This window comes from Bidens hawaiensis, unplaced genomic scaffold (genome assembly GCF_021521415.1).
Source record: "Bidens hawaiensis isolate Kalapana, Puna unplaced genomic scaffold, B.hawaiensis_p1.1 tig00001236_1, whole genome shotgun sequence".
Lineage (NCBI taxonomy): Eukaryota > Viridiplantae > Streptophyta > Magnoliopsida > Asterales > Asteraceae > Bidens > Bidens hawaiensis.
The window spans coordinates 4,109,321-4,132,731 of NW_027491070.1; the positions used below are offsets into that span (position 1 = coordinate 4,109,321).

The following is a 23,411-nucleotide window of genomic DNA, read 5'->3' on the forward strand; positions in this document are numbered from 1 at the left end:
AAATACTAGTTAAATTAGCTCATGGAAAGCAACCAATCGGTATGGTGTTTACTCCAAAACCCACGTGTCTATAACATAAACAAGGGCCTAATTTTATATAATAATGTTTACAAGTTTCAACAAACACACTGTGTCAACAATTTAATATTTATTTTAATAACTTGTTCTATGTTGACTTTTGACAGGGGAAATGAAGGGAAACAATAAAAGTGCCTGACCACCATTACAATATACATACATACATATTATTATTATTATTATTATTACTAGTGCTACCCTCCTATATCATTTCTTCCTTCTGAATTCTTACTCAAATTCAATTCTGCCCAACTCATCCCTCTGTTTTCTACTGATAATTCTTTTCTAGAATTTGGTTGAAATGTTAACTTGTGTTTCTCGTTCGAAGCAGCCTGATGAGCACGATGGATCAAATCGATATGGTGATCATACGCCTGCCGCTAAACAATCTGTGAAGACCCTAACTTCTCAGGTAATTAAACATTTTTTACGATTGATCACAATTCATCTATCAGATTTTTTTTATTATTACAAAGTCTTATCCAACACCTTGATATCACTAGGCCAAAAGTTATCTGCCAGTTATTAAATAAATGTTTAGAAATTGATTAAATTTTCCTCGTAGATAAAGGACATGGCGCTAAAAGCTTCGGGATCATACAGGAGTTGCACTCCATGTACTGGACCGACGATGATGATGACTCCAGGGCAACAGTTACACGCGGAATCAGACTCATCATCAGAGAGGCTAAGGAGGTTGTACAAGCGGACCGGGAGTAAGAATTCGAGTTCTGGGAGGGTGTGGGGAAAGGAAATGGAAGCGAGGTTGAAAGGTATATCGGTTGGGGATGGATTAATGCTATCCGAATCGGCTAGCGGCCGGAGATGTGAGCCGATCGTATTAGTTGAAGAGATTGAGCCCAAAGAGTGGGTTGCTCAGGTTGAACCGGGCGTCCTGATTACCTTTATTTCGTTGCCGCGCGGTGGTAACGATCTCAAACGAATCCGGTTCAGGTAATTAATTTTATCATATCCTTTTTAATTAATGTTGTTATTATTCGTAAGTTTTTCTTATTTGGATGACCGGTTTTCTACGCCAAGTGTTAGTTGAATCTTAACATATATATGAATGGTAAATGCTCCCACACTAAATAATATAAAAGTATAATAAGTAATATGTTATAAGAAGATGTTCTAGAAGACGAAGTCAACATATGATGGCAACGACAGCACAAGTTAATAAGTTATGGTTACTCTTTATGGTATCTGCAAAGTAGTGAATTATTGAAAGCACAAATAAATTTATACCTAAATTACTCCAATCTTAAAAGCCATGGAAAGTGTTTACCAAGGAAATCGGTTTCCTATACTCACTTATATAGTTTAGCTAAAAAATACATTTATTTCTGAGATTTAAACAATCAACAAAATTCCTATATATCATTCCCTGTAATAAGTTTGTCAATAATAGAAGCTTCTCATTATTAAATTTATCTTTTGTATTATCCTTTAAGAATATTCGAGTTAACGTCCAATTAAAAGTCCTTACCTTTTAGTCAATGTATTCTTTAATTTTTAGGTTAGAAAACACATAGGAACAAACAATTTGTCCTAAGACTTGCTTTTAACAGTATCAAAATGCCTTGTGGGGTCTAAATTTGCATCATTAAACATTTTGAAGTTCGATAATTATAGGAATTGTTATTACTTATCAGAATTATAGGAATCCAGCAACACTTGTTGTTTTGAAGATGTAAATATAAATTCGTTCCCTCTTTAAAAATATTATCATTGTATAAGTAATTACAAAACCCATCGTCATAAAAAACATCCTGATTTTTAAATAATATATATCGAATTTATTAATATAACCAACCCATGGTCCATAAAACATCCTTATTTTTTTAATCATGTTGTTTGAATGCTTTTATTAGTGGTTATGTAAATGGGCAATAAACCTATCATTAAGGGGACACATCTCCGTTTTACCCTTTTTTTTCATATTATTAATACCATAAAATTACAAACTCTTTTTTCTAACGACGATAATAATTTAGGCTCATTGGCAATGCCTTTTCGTAGCCCTTGTGTGTCCATATCTCATACGAAATTTCAATCATGCATCGTTAAATTTCATATTAAAGTATCAATTTAATAACTTATAAGAGTTGACTGAGCGCTTTATCATATAATTGTTCTTGTAAATTTATTATATTTTTAATAAGTCGAGTTATATACTTATAATTAGATTATAAGCTCATTATCTTACTATTACTAATAAATAAAAATAGTGATACTTAGTTGTCCTAACCACATTCAATTCTAGTATAAAACTCTCTCATAATCTTCTAATCTCTTTTCTCCTTAATTCATGCTATCCATGGTTCATTGGTAAAAATGATTTGGCTTATGAGTTACAGCGTTTTCAATATATTTCAACATATTATGCACACATTAATAACAATTTTCAACCTTCTAATATCTAAAATATAATTATTCTCCATGTATATCTTATCTTACTTTTCATTAAGGAAAGCATTTTTTAACGATAAGATTTGTGAATTCTGTTTGAATTGTGCAAAGCTTTTCACTTCATATATATAAAGTTTTTATTAATTATGATTTAACTTAAATTTCCAATTAATATGATTATTTAATTTTGAATCTTTAATTTAATTTCTAAACATAATCATTCTATAAAAAACTTTTAAACATTAAAATCATGCTGAATTCAGGTTTTTTGTTAACAAAATTATAAATCAAGATGTTTGTTTTTCCGAAAAGTCAGTTCCGTTTTTTTAATTTCATAAATATTTATGACATAATCAATTTCAACAAAAGAAATCTACTTATATTAATAAACAAAAATAATAAGGATGACTTGTCTTAACCACATTCAATCCTAACTTTAATTTTTTTTATTTTTTCTAATCTCTATTTTCCTCAATCCATATTATCCATGGGTTATAAGTTTAATTGGCATGGCCCATTAGCTGTAACCTATATGAAAAAAAGATATTAAATTTAATTCAAACGACACTAAACTTTGTAAACCCGTTACATCTAATTTTACTTTAAATATAAAAAGTTTGACCATTATTTTTTAAAAGGGAAAATTCCCAAAATGGCCCTTGTTAAGAGAGAGAAAGAAGTAAATAGCCCTAAATCTCAACACATTCTCAAATAGCCCATCAAATTTGGACTAAGAAGACGAGATCTGGAAAAATATTTAGGTCAATAAAATTTTGACAAGTGTTAAAATCCGACGGTTTTTTTAAAAATGTTGGGGGACCAGTTCATAATTTCCATTTAAAGTTATTCTAATAAAACAGCCTTTTCCGACGGCCTTTTAATGTTTCCTAACAGATCCCCTCAACTTCCAAAAACATGGGAAATTATGCCTTCAAATTAATTCTTTCAAGACACATTTTGGGTTAATTTGTACCAAGAAAACGAGCTAGTAATTTATTTCTTATGTGTTGAAATCTAGTCCACACTTTCAAAATTTATTTATAATCCGTCTACACCGACAATATATTATGTGATTTCGTCTATTCCGACATGATCATCCAAAGAATACACATGAGTTTATCTTCTTCATCTTCCCATTCATACCACCCTAAACCATCCTCTCATACCACCCTAAACCTTAACTTCCATGGAGTTGATGAAAAGATGTGAATGAATTATTGAGGATTGAGGAAGATGATAGATATAATGTTAATATGGACGGACAAGTAAGATTATACTACATAATCGTCTTCTTAGTACAAATTAAAAAGATTTGTGTCTTGAAAGACAAATTTTTAAGGAACATTTTTCCATGAGTTCAAAACTTGTAGGGTGCAGATAAGAATCTTTAATAAACCGTCTGACAAGACAACTTTTAATATTAAGATTTAGTGAAGAAATATGGATGGCTCCCTCAATATTTTCAAAAACATGATCCCCTTAGTTCAAATTTACCAAATAAGTGTCTTGAAAGACAAAATTATATGACACATTTTTCCATGTGTTTATATTTGTAGGGATTAGATAAGAAAGCTAAATAATTCGTCTAGCAAGAAAGCTTTGAAAAATAAATTTAGTTAAAAAATATGGACGGGTCACTCAATATTTATAAATCTATGGTCTTCTTGGTACAAATTCACCCGGAATGGGTCTTGAAAGGCTGAATTTGAAGGCACAATTTTCCATGGTTTTGGAAGTTGAGGGGATCCGTTAGGAAACATTAAAAGACCGTCGGAAAAGACTGTTTTATTAGAAGAACTTTAAATGGAAAATATGAACTGGCCCCCAACATTTTTAAAAAAACCGTCGGATTTTGACACTTGTCAAAATTTTATTGCCCTAAAGATTTTTCCAGATCTCGTCTTCTCAGTCCAAATTTGGTGGGCTATTTTGGGAATGTGTTGAAATTAATGGCTATTTACTTCTTTCTCTCTCTTAAAAAGGGTCATTTTGGGAATTTTCCCCTTTTAAAAATATATAAACTATTGAATATCTATAATAAGTTTAAAATCAAATAGTGAATTATTAAATTAGTTAAATAATGATTTATAAACCATTATCATATAATAATTAGCAACATATGTTTATAATATATATTTAATTATGTGTGTACTTTAAATTTCGTTGAATAAATACAATATTTATGATTTTACAATTTGTGTAAAACATTGTTTAACACCATTTGTATTGATCATATAAAATACCTTTGATATGTTTGAGTAATTGTCAATATTTGATTTTATGCCATCTAAAAACATTATTTCAATCTTAGAAAAATGTAAAATTTTAATATGTAATATTTGAAGTGTGTGTGGTAATATTATCATTAATTTACAAATTTCAAAGAAAAACTCTAAATTACGTATGATTAAATACTTAAATTTCGCTTATTTGATAAATCTTGCGTAATACGCAAATTTAAAAGCTAGTGATTTAAATATAAGAAAAACAATACTAGAACTTAGAAAGAGCCAAAATGCAAATCACGTGGATGTATTTAATTTAATGATACACATAAATTAAAGGCAATATTGGCGTGCATAGATATAAAAGGAGGAAATTTTTATTGGGTCAAATCTAATTATTTGTTTTGTTGGCAATGAAGGGTTTTATTATTTATTTATTTATTATTATTATTTTTAACCTTAACGTAATTGTGTTGTCACATAAGGAGAAGTTTTGGAGTACCTGTCATCTTGTGATATCCAAATTATGTGGAGCTACATCTAATCTTGTTTGTATTTTAGGACATAAAATAGACAAAACAACATATGTATGAGTATTTACTGTTTCCATGTGTGTCGAAAGAATTACGAGAATTAGTCAATAAAATTAAACTTTCAACATCGTAGATTAATTTCAATGAGTTGTGGGTCCAACTTTGCTTGCCATTCCATGAAAAATAATGTGGCTTCAAGAGTCCACTTTGGCATGGTGCCTTTTGTTAATAATAGTGTTGAAAATATATTGAATATTTAATTGAACGTGTTTTGATTGATGTTAACTTGAAAGGTCGTCCTTTCATCCCTACTAACAGATTTGTCAAAAGAAAACACGACAGAGACATGCAATAGCTATGCTTGTGATTAGCTCGTCTGTCGCCTTCCAATTATGTGTTTTACTAAAATATGATGACTGGTGTCAGTTCTAATCCAATGTAAGCATGTTTGAACTTGGAATAACTCCAGGACACCAGACCAACGATACCAAGGATCAACAATACCAAGGATCAACAATACCAAGGATCCGGAACATACTACAACTCCGGACTCTGAATTCACCATCGCCAATACGAAACAACACAGATCTTCAACCACTTAAGAACAAAAAAAATGACATTCAATACATTCGAAATATTCACATTCAACACGCACATCTAATCCATCTCGATTCATGCCTAGTTGGCTAGTTCCTAGTTCTCTTACATGTTAATTCACATTGACTAGGATACCCTCTGGTATTCATCTTAATACGATATGAAGTAAAAATCATTACTAGTTATGAATTCAAAATTGTAGCTTCAAGAGGTCACATGCGACTGAGCCCTGTTGATTTCTTTAGGATCAATAATGAGAGGCTTAATACTATTTGTTGAATTCTTCACAACGCTACACCGGTTACCCTCGTCACAGAGAGAGTGTCTTAATGTGACAAATTAAGCTCCGATGAAAAATAAGTATATGTATCTTGAATATGTGAGAATAAGGTGTAATGATATAATAATGTCTATTATATATATATATATATATATATATATATATATATACTATACTAGGTACGTAACGCAGGTAGTTGTTGCACTGAAATGACAAATCGTTCATTTATAAGTAGTTAGTTTATTATGGGCGGTCTGCAATTTGTTAAGACGTTTCATGATCCTATGCTAAACAAACTGTAACTTATTCCTCAATTTGTTACAACGTCCGGAGGTTAAATCGTCAAGTGTTTCCCCTTCCTACACCTCAAAAATCTCAAGATGAACTCATACCTCTCAACTCAACGGTATGGTAGTCAATACATGTTGATGTACCTTTAGATACATATTTAGTCTTTATGTTTTAAGACCTTGAAAGTCAACAGTATTGTTACTTTCTGTATATATAATCTAGCAGCGTTCAAAGATTGAATCTATAGAAGACACTCCATTGGCACCAACTTTGAGTAAAGAAAGGACACCTCACACCATGGATATTGATCATCATAGCTCAACCTTGGCACGGTCCAACAATGACTCCTTTGGGCTCACAGACGCAGTAACCCCAAAACTCTCAAACATTAGTGCCACGAAAACCGAAACATCATCATTGGACGTCTCAAACTCGTCAAGAGAGGCAGATCGCTTGGAGGAGCTTTCCATTAGTAAAGTGAGTGATGTTGATAATGAGTGGGTGGAACAAGTTGAGCCTGGGGTCTATATAACCATAAGAGTTCTTCCAGGTGGCTCCAGGGAACTTAGGCGCGTTCGCTTCAGGTTAGCAACAATCATATATTTAACTTTTTAAAAATAAGGTGATTTGTATAACTTACATAAATTAGTACACCATGAAAAATGATTTTAAAGCTAATGTAAAATGGTAAAAATATTTGTTTAATCTGATGTGACAAAAAAAAAGTGTTGTACAAATCATATTATTTTTCTCCAATAAACCTTATAAGTATAACGTGTCTGTGGGGATGTCATTACAATTGAACTTGGTATGCTTATTATTTGCAGTCGAGAAAAGTTTGGGGAGGTGCACGCCAGACTTTGGTGGGATGAGAACCGAACAAGGATACAAAAGCAATACTTGTAATTACAGAAACATACATTATGGCATATTGCTACCACATTGTCTGCATAAATTGCATATATATGTTGTCCTTTGTTATTTTGTATTTATGCCGGTTTTGGAGCAAAGAAGCATCAAGCATGTTTAGAGAATTGATGTTGTGTTACCGGTTAGTATGAAAGTGAAAGTTTGGTATATTATGTAGTCTAAACAAGAGAAGAGAGCAAAAAATTGGTATACTTATGGCAGTTTTGGTACAAATTCTTCGTCTTATATCTTAAAACACTTGTGCGAGTTGGCCGAGTTGGCTCCATTATTGCTGGGCCAAAGAAAAGGACCAACTTGTGAGTTAAGGGGTGGCAAGCCCAAGTAATTAAATTCAACAAGTTGGTTGTGGGCTTAAGAGGTGTTTAAGAAGTTTTTAATGGGTTTCTTAAAGACTATGTTAAAGTTATTAGATTTGTTGTTATCATTATAAACAGAGGTCACCAAGTTAGGATTCATAAGAGAGTAGTTAGTTTTTAACATTGAGTTGAATTTGATGTCAACCAAACCATGTTTTGAGTTAACTTTAAGCCTCCAGATACTATCACGTGCAATTGAAAAGCACAATAACACAACAATCGACGTTGTAAAAGTTCATCGTTATAACCTCATAGACCAATCCATATTACTGAGACTTCTACTCCCTCCTCACTCGCTATACACACACCATACACATATACACCACTATTATGAGTGACCCCTCGAGTAGTAAGTGGTTCAGTATGCAACTTGTATTCACTTACAAAATTTCAATTATGCGAGCAAACTTAACGGTTGTGTCTGCTGGCAAGGTTCTCAATTGATAGCATAAGCCAACTCACAAGTGGTTGAGCTAGGTTAAAGAAAAAGGCACTTAACTAGGCAACCATATTACTTGTTACATCCCTTATGTTAAGAAAGCTTTTGTTGTAAATGCGAATTTGTATGTTGAAGGAATCTTCGTATATAATGTTGATACAAACTACATAAAAACAAGAGTTTTTAACCTCCACAAATTTTGGTAAAGTTAAATGGAGGATGCAAAAAAAGAGCAAGAGGAAATTCAATCCTTGACCTTTAAGGCATAATCACATGAAAGGCAATCATAAATACCACCAAACTAAATGTTTTGGTCTCTATGCTTTTAGTTGGGTTGGTAATTTTGAGGCATCTGTCGTGTCCCAAGTGTTGTGAGTTGAGATAATAATATTTTCATTTTAACAATATATCTTTTGTAAGTATATCTAAAGGAATGTTTGATAGCCTCTTAATAATTCTAGACTATCTCTGAATCGATCAGCACCAAATTATTTGGTTCATCAAATGGAAGCCGCTGAATCAGTAATGGAGCATTTTACACAGTCAGATTTATAAACATGTTAAATGAACTCATTAAGTCTCTAAATCAGTCAACCCTCTTAAAATTATTCAAATAGTCATTTTTGTAATCATTGCATACGATACAACTTTCTTTTGTGTCAATATAGTTAAAATTACTAACAAGCTTGATGAGAGACTTTTATATAGTTACATTTAAAGTTAGTCACGTAGACAATTAACATAGTCCAAGTAAAATATAAATTTATAATGTAGCAATGACATGTTATATGCCAAGAAAGATACCTTTTGGGTTGGAGCCTTTGTAGATGCCATGGTTTGGCCTTTTTTTTTAAAAAAAATTTCTTTGTACCACCCCATATCATCATAAGGTTTGTACTTGCCTATTAATGGCACTTGCTGGCATCAACAAACTACCATTGCTAAATTGCACCCTTTACTATTTTATTGCAATAGACTAATGACCCACACACTTTATTCTAATACAATATTAATCATAATTTGCAACAAACTTTTTCAACCTAAAAGTTTAAGAGTTATCTTTAAGCAATCGCTTTAGTTTATCAATGGATCTTGCTGCAGTTTAACCCATTCTTAAACATTTCTCAACAAGCATTTTAATACCAAAAAGAATTTAAATTAATACAATACCTGCTAATATACACACACACATATAAAGATAGAACGTCAATTACACAATAAAGACAAATAGAGAATTGTATTAAAGGTTCATTTGTTTCACCAAAATTCAGTGAAACTCGTGGGAATTGGAATTTGAATTCTATGATTTAAATAGTTTAGTTCGCGGAATTTATTCAATTGGAATTTCATTTCCATTTTAATGTGTTTATTATTTAGATGACAACTGAATTTTAATTAGAATTTAAAATTTAACATTTAAAGAAAAAAAATTCTAACCGCTTACTATTGTTGCATGCCTTTGTCGCCGACCTAGCTACCTACCAACCCCAAGCCCGGTTCAGCGGGGCTCGGGTGGGTGAACTGTAGTGGTAAAAAACCAATCTTATATATTGTCATTAGTCCCTTTGGAACATGTGACCTAACATTTTTTTTTTTACTGAAATAAGTGGAAAAAATGTTTCGCTTATCTACAAGATAAAACCAAAACAATAGAAAGGTAGAACATACTACATTTTATTGTCTTTTCTTCCTTTCAATTTTTCTTAATACAATTTTTTTACAGTTTACCTTTTTACGCAACATATCATTCTACATCTAGTTTCTTTGAGTTTAGTTGATTCAGTAAAAGCAGATTGTCCTTCCCAAAAAAAAGGTTTGAAAATATGTTGTTATTTGTGGTAATTGGATGCCTAGAATGGAATAAAGTAAAGGTTATTGTGGCAATAGAAAAACAGAAGGTTATTGTAATAGGTAAGAATATACAACCCTCCTCTATATGTTACATCACACTTATTTTTTTTATCTACGTTTTCTTTTTGGACGAGATATGTTATTCACAGATTAGTTTACATTGATTATTCGAAACTATGAGGGTGTTTAAGATTTCTTATTTTACCTTCTTATGTTTAAGTTATAAGTTACAAAGTTGTAACTTATGATTTATACACTTATAAAACATAACTTTCTCAAACACCTTATAACTTATAAGTTATAATAAACTATAAAGAGGTACAATAAGAAAACCCAAACACCCCCTATATATTTTTCCGGTTTTAACATGAGTCTTCACTTTAAGACACATATGACTGTACTAAGTATATAGGCTAGCCTCACATTAGCTAGTATTTTAGTTATTACTATGTAAGTATATATAAGAAAGTTAATGAATATATAAATTATAATTTAAATAAAAAACAACCTAAATATGATAGTAATATATAATATAAATGTATTTTTTAAAATATGATTAAGCTACTAAAATTAACTAATTAAGTATCGTCCATATAACTTCTTAGGGTGAATGGATTGGCCTCGACGTGAGCTCGATTGGGATGGGTTCAATGTCCGACAGGAATACCACCCCGCCCGCCTTAATATTGAACAAAAACCTTCCCGAGTGGCTTCACTACCCGGATAAGAACAAAGAAGAAATAGAAGCGTGTGGGAAGGAACTTTGGGATGAAGGATGAATTTGAGATGGAATGGAGTGGAAACACCACCCTGCCTTGTTTGGTAGTGAAGCAAGATGAGATAAGTTGATAATCATTTTAGGACGGGAAAAAACCACTCCTTTCATACAATACAGGTAGTTATTACTTGAAATTTACGTATGACTAGTGTGATACAAATTTGAAAAGTGTTTGGAATTATATCAAGAAATGGATGTGGATAGGATCTTCTTTTCATATATGAACCTTGTCTCAATGGTTCTTTATTTAGATCCAAAATAAACAACTCGTAAAAAGTTGTAGTGTACTTAAACAACCAAGTCTAGATAATGTAAACATAAATTATAAATTTAGAATAAATCATTAGAAAATGTTGTAATATATTATAAACCCAAAATATGAATAGGCTAAGGCAACGCATAATGAGACATTATAGAGATGGATAAAAAGAATGAGCATTTGTAGAATAAGGTCATATGTTGCCTTAAGTGATAATGATTCAAGGGGTATATGTTTTAACTACCTTCAATACAAAAGTACAACTCATAAAAACTCATGAGACGGAATGTAAATCTTAGTCGAGGCCTAAAAGTGTAATAACATTGAGTATAACAGAGAGAGTTGAGAGTTGAGACAAGAGACAATACAGAGTAAAGATATAGTGACAGCAAGTTAGTTAATTTAGTCCAAGAGTACGTTTGGACTTTTGATTGATGTTATGTTGCTCAGAAATCACACCCCACGCTTGTAATTGTTTCTTTTCTTTGTTTTTCCCACTCACTATATAGTCCCCAAAATCCTAGCCGCGCCATTTGGCCTTAATCTTTCTCCCTCACCGCCATTAATCATATATATATTTCTCCTTTATTAATTAACATGCCTGAGAGAAGCTCCAGGTATCAACAACCACCACGGAGGAAAACACCCTCTTTCTCCTCCTCTCTCCATTGACGAAACCACCACAGACGGAGAAGCAGCATTACGTCCACAGCTTCATCATCAAGATCTTATGTTTTATGAACCAAAACGAACCACCAAATTATTAGAAGAAGATGATGATGATACACCTAGAGCCATTATGATCGACCAATGGATCCACACTCACACTCACAATAGCCGTAATTCTAAAAACAAAAAGCAGAGTTCATGTAGAACCGTCAGTTACGACTTTAGCAGCAGCAGAACGACATCCTCTGAAACACCCTCAACCTACCGATCTCGTCCAGATCATGATGATATGATTGCAAGACGTGAACCCAAGTTCATGAAATCCACAAAGCTCAAAGCCATGAAGCTCTACGCCGATCTCAAGAAGGTGAAGCAACAACCCATCTCACCTGGTAGTCGGATATCCGCATTTATATACTCACTCTTCGCTTCCTCTTCTTCCGAAAAGAAAGCCAAGAAGATCGAAGAGTCCATGCAGAGTTTCAGATCATTGAAGAAATCACGCTCCATTAATAATAATAATAAGCAGCAGCAGCAGCAGCAGGATACAACCACAACCTGCACTTCGTTCTCAAGGTCTTGTATGAGCAAGAAGCAGCAGCAGCATTCTAACACTACTCATCATGTTAAACGCTCTGTTAGGTTTTATCCTGATCAAAACGATACTGTCATCATCCATGAACGTGGTGCGGATTCTACGCCGGTGCCAAAGTACGAGAGGCGGTGGTTCACGGAGAACAACTATACTAAGAATTACAACAACTACTTTGTGGTTAATCATGTTGAGGACGATGATGAAGATGAAGGTGAAGATGATTTGTTTGAATTGGAGATTGTTACTAGTGCTTACAGACAAGAGTTGCCAGTCTTTGAAACTACCGATTTAAGGAAAATTAGGATCTAATTATTTATTTTATCATCAAATTTTATAAATAAACATTGTTTATTAATTAATTAATTGGGGAGTATTATTTATTTCTTAATTAAGTTTTAAGTACGTTTGTTGCAATATTATTAAGAAAATGTATGATTCTAGCAGCTATTCTTCTTCTTCTTCTTCTTTTTCTTCTTCTTCCTATGGTCGCAAAGTATTTAGCTGTTAAAGAAATGGGAGGGTAAAGTATTTACTCGTGCTTTATATCATTTTAAATAAGGCCATAATGATCCATTTACGTGTCAAATGAAATATGGTTACTAAGTTTGAAATATATGCTCCTTATTTTAACTGTTTTTCTATATATTATCATATTGAAAACATAATAATTACTTTCAAGCATCGCTTGGTTTAACTTTAAGCAAAGTATACTATATTTATTTTTATATATTTGCATGTACGGATAAAATATAAAACTATAAACGACGGGTAATTAATTTAGGCATATCTTGCCATGTTTCATTCGATATATATACATGTAGATAAAATAAATCAAGCAATGGTATAAGTTATAATCATTTATATGATATATAGATCTTTAAACACATGGATATTAGATGATCATAAACGCATGATTAAGCAACAACTGTACACCAACATAGATACCTAGGTTAATCTTGTTCTATAGACATTCAAGGACCAGTAGATGAAAATAAACTACTCTTGTTGATGAAGGTTGCATTGATCAATGGTGGAATTAGAGTTTTTGGAGAGAATGATGGTGCCTCAAGTGACTTATAATTATCAATCAAGTAAAAGTTAATTCGCATAAACTGTTTAACATGTAAGTTTTAAAACATGATTTGTTCAATTACAAATCAACATAAAACGATTTCTTGATTTGCATGCCTAAGATGCAAATTTTATTGATTTGTGCGTAGTTAAACTACATCGATATTGATCATATAGCATTTATTTAAAATAAATATTTAAGTAGATAATTTAATTATATTTTGGAATACGGATGATAATTTTTATATAACATCCTTCTCTCCAAAAGATTCTATAGATACAAACAACCTAATTAAGGAATATTCAAACAACTTAATTTTATACTCCGGTTTCTCATTAGAATTAAACCGTTTTACCATTAATCATAAAATGATCATCTGTCGTGTAACGATTGCCCTCTAGCCGTTTTACAGTGTCACTCTCATCCATGTGATACGTCCTTCTCTAACGTTAAAGATAGGGAACACCTCTAGCGAATAATTGCTGAAATTACAACCTTATAAAACAACTTATCAGATGGTGGTGATATATAGCAGATTGGTGGTTGGAGTTGAAGGATGTTTTAGAAATGGACAAAGTATTGAACTTTATATGATAAGGAGCTAGGTAAGATTTGAAGAGTGAAAACAAAAATAGAATTATGGAACAAAAGGTTCATTAATTTTCTTTGGAATTAAAGGGGATGCGATGGAGGGTCCAATGAAGTATCCTGGTGAAGTCAAAATAAAGCATGATGGCGCACATGCAAAACTCTACTTTTGCACCTAATCAAAATTCTAAAGTAGATTTTCCAACTTTTGCACTCATTGTGCATCAATATAACACACAACCATTTCTTTTGTTTTCCCTTTCCATGCCCCATTTCTTTTCTTTTACCTTTTTTTTACATCATCTTTTCTTAATTCGTCAAATCAAATCCACCATCCTATAAAGTACAAACTTACTTTTTTTCCGTTTTATATATTCCCAAACTTGAATTCTAAATGATAGGGAACTTGTACACCTTAATTAATTCACTTTGTAAATAATTAATGGGTACTCAGTATGTATATATATATATTCAATTATTGCATTCAACTAGCTAGAATACAACTAGTTTGAAGGCGATACTAGCATAAGTTTCAAAACTTGTCTATACAAAATAACAAAACAAATAAAACATAGACCCCACAATATAAATTCATGTTTGGTACCAACCCATCCACAATCCATGGTTCAAACAAGCCCATAGCCCAGGAGCATTAATACTTGTCTTGCACCCTCATGTCAACCCAAAAAACCAGATATGCATGTTTTAGCTCTATATATAACATGCAAGTGTCAAACATCTATAATTATATTTTATCTTTTAATCAATAACTAATAATTGCATGTAATTATATGAAAATGGTGGAAATTAATAATTCAGAGATAATTATTATATTAATCAAATGGAATGTTGAACTAATAGCTACAATTAATAATAATTGATCAAGACATATTTATATATTGTCTGAATTATCTTCACGCGTTAAAATAAAATTGGCATCTTTATGATTATCCATTGAATTTATATAATAAAAACATGAATCTTTTGAAGTTCCTTATTATAAAAATACAGGACAATATCTCATCCATAGAACTCATGAAAGAAAGGATACAGTTTGATTATGTAGTTTGCTAGCTCATATGTCTGTTGGTTACCCACATTATATAATCATAACAGATCCTTACCACCTTCTATGCTGGGGTTATATATATATAAATAAATAATGCCAATCATATAATAAGCCACTCAATGCAGAATAAATATTTTCATGTAATAAAATCTTAGTTAACAATTGCCTTTTTTATAGTTTGGTAGTTGAAATGAATGGACGTGTTTGATATATATAACAATGTGCGGCTAAAACTGTTAAATTTTGAGACCTAAAGTGGATAAATTGGGATAAAAAGTGTGGTTTGCTTTCGATTCTATAATAATAATAATAATAATAATAATAATAATAATAATAATAATAATAATAATAATATGTTTGAAAAGTTATATATCACAATGCCAACAATCAAGTAACCAAAACTAAGCCTAGATTACCAATTAACGTATACTTTTAATTTGAGGACCCTTGAAAATTAGTGGCATTGTGACGTACCTACTCTGTGATATGACGTGCGGGTCCATCCCATAAAACATTTTTTAATTTTAATAGTATAACCATATATACAATTTAATCTCAACTGCATTCATTAAAATTTTACACAACGTCCCACATGAAACTATAGTTTGGAATAACTCAACGCATTCTAAACAATTAATTTATCCTCGCCCATTTTATATATATTTCCTTAAACTTTATCTTATTAAATGAGTATTTATTAGATTATGATATTAGATTAATTTTTTGATTTATTAGCTGTTAGTTATTAGATTAACTGCGTGATAATTGAACTTGTTGGTAGATTAATATTAGAGTATTAAAGCTTGTTTGCTACTTGTGACCTGATCCGAACCAACCAAAACCAAACGGTTTTTTCTAACGATAGACAACCGTTGGCTAAAATATTCCTGTCACGGTTGGAAAGTAGAGCCCCGAAACCTTTTATTTATTCACCCCCTTATGCCGTCACTCATATATAAAATTATAAGGTGTTATGACCAACAAAATTTCTTCGTCTCTTTAGAAGGTAACCGCAGACATGAATGTATATATATCATGGGAAGTGTTAAATATATTATATAACCACTAGGAGTATTTCAGAATACATATCTAAGAACCTTGTACGTGTTCATGGTAGATAATCACATATATCAGAGGAGGTCAAAGTGATGTGCGCGGCTATGTATCACAATATATCACCATTTGAAACATAGCACATGTATAAACTATCTTTAACTATATATACAGTGTCACATGGTTCGCTTGTAGTTTTCTACTTAGAATTGATTTTATATTGAATAAATATTTCATGTTAATATTTTGTGTAGCATTAAACCTCGTTGAAAACTTATGTATCTTGCATACATACATACATACATATGCATTAATTACTGTGGCATTCAATCTTCTAAAAAGTAAATGAATGTTTCTTTGTTATTTATATGAATTATGATCAGAAAGTATAATGGATTGGAAGCGTATGATAAACATAGAATAATTAAGGACCGTACAACAGATGCAAGCTCATGAGAAGGTTGTATGGGTCTATGGGACACAGAAGCGCACGTGACCACCTGGCTTCTATGTCTCTTTGCCTCCACGTGCGATCCTTCAATTCTAGTGTACTTGTTTTGGTCCTCATCCTTCATTATTTTGTTTTATGCACAATTTGTTCACACTATATATTGAAAAATGCTAATGTTTTTAAGCTAGTTTAAAAAAAAAAGATTGTTAGACACCGACTGTTTGTAAATGAGCCGATTTTGAGACAAAGCAGTCTCGTTTCTTTTAAGTTAAACCCAAACTTTAATATTTATAAGTCATAACATAAATAATAGCGTTATCTTAATATTTAAAGTTCCTTTATGGTTTATTTAATCGGTTCTGTCAAGTTTGTTTTCTATTAACAACATTAGTATAACACGAGAAAAAAATTACTACAAACGATCCAACTATATTCTTAGGATAACCCATGTTACACTTAAAAATGGTCATTTTTAAGGGGAAACTAAACGAGATTTCTAATATAACATTGTTTTCAAGAGGAAATGGAGGTTTGGTGATACATATTTTAGAACATTCAACTTCCACAAATAACAATTTTGTTTGTTACTGGAAAAATATATTTATCTCAAACATCAAGTTTTTAAGTTATTCTTAGAAAAATTGTTATTTTCGAACAAGAACCGATTACAAGCAAGTTAAAGCTACTATTGAAGCACAAGCCTCAACTGAAGTGAACCCCCCCCCCCCCCCCCCCTCTTTTCTTTTCTTTTCTTTTTTCCAACTCTATTTTTTGAATGATTTTTTTAAAAGTGTGTTCGGTATTAACATACCGTAACTGGCTAGTGCAATAACCGGTCAACATGTCTTTCTACTCCTTTGGGCCTGACCTCCATTTTTTCTGATATCTATATTCTATAGCCCGATTACAATAAACAAAAGATGGCCCAATTTAACAATTCCCACTTTTAAGGCTGTATCGAGTCATTATCCAAAATCCAACACAACCGATTTTGCCCAACAATTCCTTGTTCGTGTAATTCTACCATTTTGTGCACAGAAACTGAAACGGTTATTCTCACGCCGGATTTACAGTCCAGGTTGGATAATGTAACAAGAATGTAAGTATATCCATCATATGTTGGACTTATATAGTTATATTATTGACCTTTTGGGTTGAATATGTGACAACTTGAATCACTTCATAGGAAATGAGACCCAAATAAAAAATAAAAATGATGGGTACATAAGAGCTCGAACCAGTCTTACTAAAAGCTCAAATCAAGGGTCTACTCGTGTTTTAGTTTCAGTTCATTGATAAAGTAGTACGAAAAACATAAATTTTAATTGTAAAGAAATAAGAACCGTATAATAAATAAGCTTTAGAAAACACTAAAGAAAATATATATTAAACCAAGCAATGAAGTTTCTACTTTATGTGATGGACATTCGAATAAATAACAATATCAGGAGCCCATGGTATTACGTCTCTATCAACATACAGAAGATAATATAGCACCTCAGCTGCAATTAATAATTCGATGTTCCAATTTTATCCAAAAACTATTACGTCATAATCTAATAATAACCAAATTTGATTAATCATACGGGTGGTGGTGGTGGTGGTTGGACGACCGGAGCACGACAGAGTGGGCAGTGAATGTGAGAGTACAGCCACATATCTATACATGAAGCATGAAAACAATGGTCACACATCGGCAAGCTTTTCACTTCTTCGCCTTCTTCAAAAACTGATAAGCAAACGGAGCACTCTGTCGGTGTGTTGTAATCAAATTGGCCTTTATGCGCCTCCTTGGTGTAGTTGAAACTTGATATGGTGCGGGAGAGCATGGTGTTGTTTGCTGTCTCATGAGTATTTGGTGTGCGGTGGGAGAGGTGTTGAGCTTCTTGTTGTAGGCGGCGATGATATTGGATGGTGCATAACCGGATGACGATGAGATGGTAGATTCCTAAGACAATGGTTACTCCTGCTACCACCATGATGCTGTAGCAAAACATCGAGGAATTTGCCTTATGGGCCTGCGACGTCGGTGGTGATATTGATGGCGTGATAATTAGAGGGATTGTTGGAATCTTATGGTAGTCTCTCATATAAAACTAAGTAGCTATGGTTTTATATATTTCTTTGTATATTTGTATTGTGAGAAAGATTTGGCTAAAGGAGAGGTTCAGTTGTTACTCCTTAGTCTGACTCACTCCAAAAGACTATAGTCCCTTAAGGATAGATATACAACTAGGAGATTCATTTTTTAATTAATAGTTAGTTTCTTTAATCTTCTAGGTGATTCATATTTTAATGATTAGCTTCTAATACATGGTTATCACAATGTTAGATACAATTATTGTTGTAGTGAGTTTTGTCTTCTATTATAAGTTATTAAGTTAATATAATTGTGTCCATCTCACATATAATGCTCAAAAACACGTGTAATTGAAAGTACATAAATGCTATTTCTCTGTAAACTCAAGCTTGTTCAGTATTTACCTAATTCAGTTTTGGTTCAAAATCAAACTGAAAACCATGTATTCAATTCTGATTTCAATTAGGTTTCCAGTTTAATCGGTTTGAAGTCACGTAATGAGCGAGTAATTAAAATACCCTCAATAGTTATAACAAGTAAAAGTATATACATGATGGTTCTTGACTTCTTGCATACGCGTGTACTTAAAAGTTGATTTTGTACTGAAAGGGTCTTCATATATGAGCACGAAAACAAATTCAAAAAAAGGTCTGAAAAAAATATATATATGACACGAAATAAAAGCAAACAAATCCTAAAGCAGTATTCTTCTTCCCTTGGGTTTTCTTTTGTTTTATTCAAATAGCTAGTGCTATAAATGTAACTACTCTGTTCAATTAAGCATGCAACAGTAACTGGTAAGTCTCGGTGCAAGTAGCAAATTTAAAAGCAAATGCCTGGATCTATCTATGAAAAGACTTAACTTGCTGACCTGCGGGGATTAAACCCAACAGAAACTTAGTGTGAGAAGAGTAATTCAGCTTATCCACCTTGACAACGGTTATTTTAACCCTCTGTTCCTCCCCATATGTTTCTTCCTTAATTTTCAGCTTCAGAATCACCTCACTAAAAAGACGGCTTTTAATCACATTTCCAAATCGATCATCATCTCCTTCAGATTTCATCAAGTACAGCTCTTTCGCAGAACACCCCACGATTTCTTCACCCACTTCTTGAAAACCAGTCACCCATGTCAATCCAGTGTGATCTTGAATTTGACATTGAAGTAGATACCTATAATCACATTCCTCAAACTCTTGATTGCACCGGTCACATTGCCATTTTGAGTTCCCTGATTTTGTTACTTTCTTGGTGCATTGTTTGTCTCCAATTGCCAACGGACAAGCAGTGTAACAGAAGTGTCGGTTTTGATGAAACTGATGGTTGCTTTTACAGTCACCCAGTCTGATTTATCTGATCTGATTTATCTGATCTGCCAAGACCTTCATCTTTTATCTGAGATATTGTTTTCCACATGTCAGCTTTCAATACACCTTGAAAATCACGAGATATGGATTGAGAATCAAGGTTTTTGCCCACTCAATCAAACCAGGCTCTCAGATTACTGGCCTCAGGGAAGTCTGGATCGATGAATAACTGAGTGGACGAAACTGTCCCTAGCGATTTACCAGAAAAGTCATTCACTTTCCCAGCTTTCACAGCTAAGACAGGGGTGACACCGGAATTGACCAGTTCTTGAAGCGTTTGACCTTCTCGATTACAAAACTCCCCCCAAAGTGTTAGTTCTACACTTCTGCCTGATTGATCTTTTAAATTTAGGTCTCGTTTTTGAGTTTCCATTCCGTTCTTCCTCTGTACAGGTACACAAGGTTTCACCGATGTAACAACACCAATGACATCAATGATTGAATTATTTTCAGCTGTTTCAATCTCAATTATAGGTTTAAATGAAAATTGTTGTTGTGGGATTGACGAATCTTCATCCGGGCAAAGATCAACGGTGGAGGCCGACTCAAGGAAAATCTCCCATTCATTTTTCAGATGGTTGAAGTTCTTTTTGGCGGGTTTTAAACTGCCTTTTGATATTATGTAAACCTTACCGACTTCAATGGTGTCATAGAAACGGTCAACAACTGCATTGAAACAAGTCACACGTATTTCACCTCCATCTGAGTCAAGAAGGTCAAACGAGAAGACTTTTCCATCTCCCTTTGCATTGTTGTAGCGGCGGAGATCTCCTTTAGCGGTTACTCTGGCTTTAACAGCCCATCTACCTTGGTACGGGTTAAGAGCAGCAATAGGAATGATGCGGGCCGGGGCCTCGTTTTTCATTATTGACCCATGATTCTTGTAAACTGGTGGGGGTTGGTATGCTGGTTGAACAGTGGGTTGGAAGGTTTGATTGTTGCTTGAATTTTTCGGAATTGAACGGTTAGAAGGTATTGTTGTGTGCTGAGAGATACCATTAGAAACTGGATTGCGAGCCATAGTGCCAGATTCAGAATGCATGTTTGGGTTGCCGATGATTTCACATTCAGGTATAATGGTTTCCATGTTGAGAACAACAATAATCCTGCAAAGAATGGATAGTTACAAGTTCAACAGTGTGTGTTTAGAACAAATTTAAAGTATAGTTGACCAGTTGAATTAGATGCAAGCTATCCTTCTGTTAGAACATAATCAAAATCTATTTCCAAATGCTTAATGTGCTCATATTGTTTCAACTCTGGATAAGTTGCTTTTGCATCAAAAATAATCATAAACAAGATGTAAAGGTTCATATATAGCATCAGTGAGAACATTGACAAAGAATAATGTTATAAAATTAATTCACATCTTGGTAATGGAAGTAGATCTTTACTTCATCTAAACTAGTAACTGATCAATTATCAGTCAATGTATTTACACAGCCCCACCATGAACTTGCTGCTAAAATACAGAACCCACTCAAATTACACAAGCTAGTGTTAATGTGTAATTGTGCTTATCTGCTCATTTATCACCTGAATATGCTCACTTCAACAGAACTAGATGAAGTTACCCTTAAAGGAACAGCAAGGTTATCAAATTTTTCAGCAGAAACAATAAATAATCAACTTTACTGCATTCTTATTATACTGACTCAAATGAAGAAACTATTAACTCATTCGAGAATTTCTTGTAAAGAACCAAAGAGCACCTCAAAATACATACAAAAGAATATCAAACCAATAGCTAGATATCTAGAAGTTAATTCATCCTTGCAACCACATGTTAATTTTATTTTTGTTGTTTTATATAATAGTTAATACTAGATGGTTTGCTGCCAAAACATTATGAGGATCAAGTATGATCTGATCTCAAAACAGAGATGCCCTTCAGGCAGATTATATTTCAAACCTTTAGGACTATTTAGTTTTAACAAACACATGAAAATAATATGTATTGAACTACATTGGCAGGCATAACTCAAACTATAAGGGCTGTCAAATGCTTACTCTAGCATTAGAGTAATCAAACTACAACGACAAGAGTAAGAATATCACACAAAATATATATGCATATATAGTGCAGATTCATGACACATTATTACAAAAGAAGACGCGTACGTTCTGGTGCTTAGCATACTTAATTACTCAAGTGATCAATAACACATCACTACGCAGATGTAGATCAGTGAGCTTGGGCAATTGCTTAGATCTACATGACTAATCAACTATGTTTTTCATTTATATAATCCACACAAATATAGGAGGCATATAGCACAAAACAACAAGCACGCATATAATAATGCTTGAGAACTTGTAACTAAGGCTTCATACATTCAACTAGTCATATTATGCAGCAGAAGAAAAACAAAACTAGTTAACAAATGTGGGAACTGAGAACCAATAGCTTACTTCCTCCTAGGTATCTATCGACGTAATAATCAATTTTACGGCATCGGTGAACACTATTCTGTTCAACTCAAGTCCTAAAATAACATCAGTCTAAAACGATAATCAAACACAAATGCTTATAAAATGTAAGGCGTGTACGAAAGTAATCGGAGAAAACGAGGAGCGTACTTGCGGTTATGAACAGTGCTGCAAATGTAGTCGAGGAGCTGAACGACGGATCCTTTACGAAGGGCGGAGGTTTTGACTAGATCATTAATCTGATTAGCGAGCATTGCTTGCTGAGTGGATACGGAATCGGAGAGCAGTATACGGTACCTTTCCTGTGTAGAGCTGATGAGTCTGATTTCTAATACCTGAAGCAACGGTTTCGAGTTCAGGTCTCCGGCCAGAATCGCCGAAATGGCGTTGGATGACAACTTCACAGGCATTCTGAAGCAAACAATTGTTTCGTGCAAATGAGATCTGGAAAAAATTAGGGTTCTCGAATTGTATGGCGGGTGCTTGCAGGATTAAACCGACTTAAAAGGGGGAAAATGTTGCATTTATTAAATACAAAAACACAAAACGAAAGGGATATTTCATTATTTTGACTTCTCAATGGTATTGTTTCATTTTGCGATATTTTGGCTTACTCTAAATAAAATAATAATACAAGTTACCGGATTTTCCTAAGTTGAGTAAGGTATCCTTCTTATTAAAGAGTACTGCTATAAACGAACCGAACGAATTGAATAATGAAAGCTTGTAAACGAATTGAACAAACACAAACAGGGATATATTCGTGTTCGCTCATTAAACTTTAAACGAATACCAACACTTAATCGAACAAATATTTATGTTCCTTTTCGTTTATTTAAAATAGAACATTTGTGTTCGTTTATATTCGTTTGTTTATAATCTAAGGGAACATAACTGAACAAAGACAAACGAACATAAATGAAACCACTTAAATAAACACAAATTAAAATATATAAAACCTTTAATAAGATGAGACATCCAGATAATAATTAATTATTTTTTATTAAT

At 32.8% G+C, this 23,411-nt stretch overlaps 1 protein-coding gene and 2 pseudogenes across 3 annotated transcripts; 2 read left to right on the forward strand and 1 right to left on the reverse strand.

Annotated features, from left to right (window-relative positions):
• Positions 1–264: 264 nt before the first annotated feature.
• LOC143568016 (protein Brevis radix-like 4) lies at positions 265–7,590 on the forward strand (annotated as a pseudogene). Its single transcript, XR_013141510.1, has 6 exons — positions 265–490; positions 644–1,032; positions 3,974–3,993; positions 6,395–6,531; positions 6,642–7,000; positions 7,244–7,590. The product of XR_013141510.1 is annotated as a protein Brevis radix-like 4 (transcript).
• Positions 7,591–11,759: 4,169 nt separating this feature from the next.
• Positions 11,760–12,652, forward strand: LOC143565766 (uncharacterized). Its single transcript, XM_077052638.1, has one exon. The coding sequence runs from the start codon at positions 11,760–11,762 to the stop codon at positions 12,600–12,602; it is 843 nt and encodes a 280-aa protein (XP_076908753.1). The 3' UTR covers positions 12,603–12,652.
• Positions 12,653–18,764: 6,112 nt separating this feature from the next.
• On the reverse strand, positions 18,765–22,903 carry LOC143569625 (replication protein A 70 kDa DNA-binding subunit A-like; annotated as a pseudogene). The gene is made up of 2 exons (XR_013141766.1): positions 22,554–22,903; positions 18,765–21,079 (listed from the first exon to the last, which is right to left on the reverse strand). The product of XR_013141766.1 is annotated as a replication protein A 70 kDa DNA-binding subunit A-like (transcript).
• Positions 22,904–23,411: the final 508 nt, after the last annotated feature.

Coding starts and splice junctions, on each gene's coding strand:
- LOC143565766 (XM_077052638.1), top strand. CDS start 11,760: ATGTTTTATGAACCAAAACGAACCACCAAATTATTAGAAGAAGATGAT.